General features: G+C 40.0%; 1 protein-coding gene across 1 annotated transcript; it reads left to right on the top strand.

Annotated features, from left to right (window-relative positions):
- The first annotated feature begins 2,191 nt into the window (after positions 1 to 2,191).
- LOC136178578 (mucin-17-like) lies at positions 2,192 to 5,536 on the top strand. The gene is made up of 5 exons (XM_065952660.1): positions 2,192 to 2,355; positions 3,593 to 4,213; positions 4,322 to 4,357; positions 4,488 to 4,566; positions 4,664 to 5,536. The coding sequence occupies exons 1-5, from the start codon at positions 2,289 to 2,291 to the stop codon at positions 4,833 to 4,835; spliced, it is 975 nt and encodes a 324-aa protein (XP_065808732.1). The 5' UTR covers positions 2,192 to 2,288; the 3' UTR covers positions 4,836 to 5,536.
- Positions 5,537 to 5,931: the final 395 nt, after the last annotated feature.

The following is a 5,931-nucleotide window of genomic DNA, read 5'->3' as shown; positions in this document are numbered from 1 at the left end:
CTGGACAAGTGCCGTCCCACCCACATGCTGAGTAATTAATGATGACTGTCACAAATCCATGCACACCGCAGATAGCCCGAGGCTATGGCTCTGCGGTGACGCATTCGGTTTTCGTCACCTATACCGACACATTAAAACAGTAACAAATAATACACAGACTTCCTGGAGGGGAGAATGAACCTGAGCTGTGTAAAGATCTTCCTTGTTGGATCTTCCTTGTGAGGTCCAAAGATTGCATACAAATGTGTGGCATGTGTCCAAAGTACCGCACATAACTCATAGAGTCTCTGTGGGATGTCAAGCTGTTTCCCAAGAGTTGCTCTTGTCATCCAAGAAACCTGTGCCTTCTTGAATTTGGTTCCTCTTATTGAAATGAAAAGTTTCACCGCGTTACTCATAATTAAACCGCTGGTTGACCTTCATCATTTATAAATTGTTACATTTCTTAATGTATTTTGTGTGTTTCTTCCCTTTCTGATCCCGACGTGTCGACCTGTAATCTCTCTCCAACAAAGACCACAATGACTGGCCACGTTGTGTTTTATTATGGCCGATCTCTCTCTTTGTACGAAGCTGTCAGCTCATAAATAAGATGTAAGATCATATACGATAGGATTGGATCAGATTAACCTTCATTGATCCCACAGTGGGGACAACAAAGCAACCCACAGTACACACATGATCAGATGATCAGATAGAGAATGATGTAAACACTTTCTTGATACGGTTGCCCAACAAGTCGGACATGTTATTGCACAATGTTTTTTTCACATATTGCACATAAGGGATTACAGGTGAGCACAGGCATGTAGCACGTAATCTTTTTGATTTATGTAACATCTTACTTAAGACACTAGATAGGAATATCATTTCATGTCAACACTATTTCACTTTTTTTAAACACAATTCATCAGTAGTTGTTCTCCATTGGGTTGTTCATTTATCTTATTTATTTTCTTGGGTTGTACAGTATACTGTAAGAATGTAAATACCTTCACCAACTGTCATGTAGGGTCAATCATATCTGTTAAGTTATTATAATAATAATATATATACAGTAGTTTTTTTGTGCAATATAACTGCAAGGCTACTGGCTCTCCCAAATATTTGTATTTAATGTTAATGTTGAACTGGTTGTTTCCTTGTTTAACCTTAAGCGGTCAGATATTGATTGATTTCAGGGATTGAATCTGGTCATGTACAACAAGTAAGGAAAACAGTGCATTAACAGAGAGACAATAACAAATTCAGCTTCTCTACTCCTTTTTTTGTCACTGATTTCTTTTTAAATAAGATCTGGCTGCCATGTATTGTTGTATAACATCAACAAATACTCAAGTGTTTGAGTAGATTTAGCCTCATCAGTGGTGTTTGTTGACATTTTCTTGAGACTCTGTTAAGTTCAGGTAAAAAACAAGGAACTGGACTCAAGTGCAGAAGCTAACAAAAATGATTTATTTAAAATAAAGATCAAAAGTCCACAACAAAAACTTACTATCAAAATCCAACACGAGAAAACAAGGAGCCACGAGGAAGCACAAGGAGACACTAGTAAACTGACGACCGACATAGACTGACAACTGACATACCACAAACAACATACAACACTCATAAGACACAGGTGAAGACAATGAGGGCAATCACACTGGAGGGAAACACAAGACAAGAAACACTGGAGACTAGAACTACAACATAAATCAAGAAACACTAAGATACACAGAGAACTCAAGACAGTAACAAAAACACACTAGAACATAAAGAAACACTAGGGTACGAAGTTACAAAGTAACAAAACGAAACACTAAAGACTAAACTATGAAACATTAGGACAAAAACACACAAGGGAAACAAGCAACACTAGGATACACAGGAGAAATTAAAACATGGAAACCTAAACTCTGAAACACAAAACTAAATAAGACCAAATCATGACAGACTCAAATGAACCAAAAGGGATCATTTGGGTAATTCAGCTGTATTTCGACTAACTTTCCATTCACTGGATTTATTTTTATGTTTTCTAAAGGAACACAGAAGAAATGCGTGAGAAAGTGTGTGAGGAGAAAGAGGGTGTGTTCACAGGTGTGCCGCCCCCCCCACTCCTTGTGTGCGTCCGTGTGTCGCCAGACATTGTTTCACTGACGTTACACCTACTTGCCTGGTGTGTGTATAAAAGGTAGAGACATGAATCGTCCACTTCAAATTATCAGTTCAGTGTGCCAAGTGTAGTTCCGGCTTGCTAACAGGTACTTTCAGTCCGAAACATCGCAACTCTTTCTGGTACCAAGATGAGGAATCTTTCTTTCGGGGTTATTCTTGGACTTCTTGCTTTTGTCCATTCAACACCTCTAACAAGTAAGTGAAAGTCATTTTTCATATTCTTACAGTTCTTCACAGCACTACAGTGAAAACATCTAATTGAACACCTTTTTTTTTTTTTAAAGCTGAGTATTTTTTTGTGATTTGATTAGACATGTATTTTTATTCTTACTTTAAAAAAAGAGATCAGATCAAGTTAATGTGCTTTTTTTTTTTCCTTGCTAATATTCTCATAATATAGTCTCGGGTGGTCATGACATTCTTAAGCAAAATTGCATTCTCCCACCTCAGAACTCAGGAGGCTGTACACTTGGGCTTTGAAGTCTAAAAAATACATTAATTCTTCAACGCAGACCTCTGGAATTTCAATTATTCCCATGGTGTCCTTCCTCTCAACTCGTGAGTCAGCACTTACCTCCTCGCCACCTCAGATGCACTTTATGTATCAGGTCTAACTCTCTCTGTAGGAATGCCGGAGTCGTTTTTCATTGTCGCTGCACAGGCTTCACTCTCACCTCCAGATTACACACGGAGATCATTGTAAAAAATCTTCCGAGCTATTCCAGGAGGTGCATTAAAGCAGACATCTAGAGTAAGGTGAAACCAGAGAGCCGCAAGGAGCTGATAAATAAGTTTGGGTAACTTCATAGGGAGCACCAGAGCGGAACATGACTTGGCAGAAACAGGAGTTGAGATCTGTCACTTGATTCTCTGGCACTTAATTCATTATTTTTTTCTAAGGCAATGAATCATTGCTGTGGAGGTTCAACAATGCAAGTTGTATTGTCTTCAGTAAAACAGAGCTGTATAATATTTGAAATGTTACCAATAGTAGTCATCGGCATTATGCAAACGCAGAGGCTGCAATTTTTTTGTCAGATCTTTATGATTCAAATAGTATATTTAAAGGCTTTTTTGTGTGCAAAAATTTTAACTCATACCAATACCAAATACTTTGGTGCACTGGGTGTGTCTAAAGTTGTGGTATGTTCGTGTAAACTCTAATGCCCTTGGTTGAGCTGCATCTCTTTTGTTAACCCACTCTTAGACCATTAGTCACCCTGGTTAATTATTACTGTCCCTCCCTACGCCTCATCAAAGAAGATCACAACACAAGTTTGTACAGGAATTTGTGGCCATGCAAGTAATCCTTGTGTGGCAATTTTGAAATAGGTTAAACAAAAGCTTAGCAACTTTCCTTTCCGCTCATGTCAAGACTGGTGGGTAAACACTTAGATTTACCTGTGGATTTTTCCGTCTCTCTTTGTCCTAGCTGTGACCCAGATCTCGGCCAAGGATGAAGTTGTCAATGAGGCCTTGACGGATGGGTTCCTGATTGATCTCCCTTCACTCACGACTGCATCACCCAAGAGAAACACAACAGTTCCAGTTTCCCAACCATCGTCCTCTGTTCCTACAGAGTCAGACTTCGAGGGCAGTGCTTTAGGGGAGTCCAGTGACCTGTTCCACCAGCATGAAGGTGAACACCCTGCGACCACAACGCAGAGTGTTTCACATCCCCCGAGCTCAACCTCAACTGTGTTTCTAAGAGCTGTGGACCACTCCAGTTCAGATTTATCCATCACTCAAAGCACTCAGGCCAGCTTTAAGTCTTCTTCAGTGCCAAATGAGGCCCAGCCCAGCTACACCCCAGACCACAAATCCACCTCTCAAACCACTCGCCATGCTGTCCGGATCTTTGACCCTCTGACTTCAGATTTAGGATCTGGAGATGGAGAGATGCCTGAACAGTACACCACTACAACCTCCAGTATGAATTCTAACACAAACGGGGTAACCGATGCTGCATCATCAACCATCATGGCTACTCCCATCGGACCCAAGCGTCCACGAATGTTTTTACCAAATGACGAATTAGTCGTTGTCAATAAAGGTAAGATTCCTGTGCCTTCTCTAATCGGTATGCCTCTGCATATTCATATTTTCTGTGTTTATTTCTTTAGGCAAAGTTTGAACATGTGTCTCTCTGTTATTGTTCCAGAACCACAGACAGGACCATCAGGACACAAAACACCAGGTGAGTCCAGGAACATGCCTTTAAAGCATTTCTACACAATCAGTCTCTGAACATATCAGCTCTGGGAGTGTTTGCGGTCTTTGAATTATGATAATCCATCTAATGAACTCTTGCTCTCCCATACCTCCAGGTTGGATGATCATCACTGGTTTCATCGTTGGTGTTGCAGCACTGGTTGTGATCTGCGTTGCCATCGCTACAAGAGACAAGTAAGACTTAAAAGATCTGAAATGTGTATATATATTATATTTCAAGTATGGCTATTAAGAGCATGCAATTAGATTCTTACTGTTCCTTATTGCACAGGTGGAATGCACCGAGCAAAGCATCCCAGCTTGAGACCCAAACTAACTCCACAAACCAGCAGAGGGAGCAGGAGCAGGAGATGGAGACGTTCCTGCCCAAGGAGAATGGAAAGGCGGCAGAATACACCGTCATCCCTCTGGATGAGCTTCCAGAGAATAACTCATCGGACTGAGACACAACAAAAGACCCTTGTGATGTTTGATGCTCATCATAGAAAAACAAGACTGTGTGTGAAGCAGAGGAATTCGGTCGGAGGAACAAAACGGTGATTGCTGTTAGGCATAAGATTTCCGCTTTGAGCCCGATCTGAAACACCAGTGACAGTCTGGGTTTTCCACCTGACTTTGAAAACTCTTGTTTTATAATGCCTTTGAGATAACAGTAATATTTTGGTTTTTGTATTTATTATGTCAGATATTTTTTCTAGATGCAACATGCAAAGCTGGTCGGGAAACTTCCACTGAAGCCATTTATTTCAAACTCTCTTCAGTGTTTTATTTTCTGTTTTAATTTTAAATATTTTTCCCAACTACCAGCTCTGTTTGCCGGCATATGTATATATTTTATTCAAGTGTCTCTATTGTAATTATTTTCAATCACATGTAATCATATTGTTGAAAGTCTGTGTTGTAGATTGTAACTTATATTAAGCTGCCGTTTCCCCCGTGCATTCAATGTCGAAGCTCAGCCCACAAATCCATTAGCTGCTCTCGACAACCTACGCAGTACTCCAGCTGTCGCACTCATTGAATGTTCACACCACCTGCACCTTTCGTCTGAGAAATAAACACAACGACAGCTCATCGACAAACATTTATTTTTGGTTTTCCATTCATATTTACACACAAGTATTAAAACATTTACACACTTTCAGTCCGTTTCAGCCTGACAAATGTAACGTTGCACTGTTAAGAGTTTCATACGAGTGCATTCAATCCTGCTTGAATGTAGCCACAAAATTTAAAAGAATGAAGGTCAGACACAAGAAATTGTTGAACACATTCTTGGACCGATATGTGCATAGCAACAAAATATTCAAATGATTTTCTAAAGAATCTGATTTCACAGATTCATAGAAAACACTTGCTACACTCGGCCAGTTGACTAAAAACTATCTCTTATTTGGATCGAGGCCCAATTACAAATATGAAAGCTGGGGAAAGGGATGGTATGAATTCATAATGGGCTCTTGACATAAATTTAGGGTCTGATGAATTTGAGGCCGACTCGCTTTAGAAAGTGGTGCTTAAGCCAAACACAGGATAGAC

This window comes from Labrus bergylta, chromosome 3 (assembly GCF_963930695.1).
Source record: "Labrus bergylta chromosome 3, fLabBer1.1, whole genome shotgun sequence".
Classification (NCBI taxonomy): domain Eukaryota; kingdom Metazoa; phylum Chordata; class Actinopteri; order Labriformes; family Labridae; genus Labrus; species Labrus bergylta.
Note: the sequence above shows the minus strand (reverse complement) of the source record. Positions and strands in the feature narration are given on the sequence as shown.

Coding starts and splice junctions, on each gene's coding strand:
- LOC136178578 (XM_065952660.1), top strand. CDS start 2,289: ATGAGGAATCTTTCTTTCGGGGTTATTCTTGGACTTCTTGCTTTTGTC. Junction 2,356..3,592: donor CCATTCAACACCTCTAACAA/GTAAGTGAAAGT, acceptor TCTTTGTCCTAG/CTGTGACCCAGATCTCGGCC. Junction 4,567..4,663: donor GCCATCGCTACAAGAGACAA/GTAAGACTTAAA, acceptor CTTATTGCACAG/GTGGAATGCACCGAGCAAAG.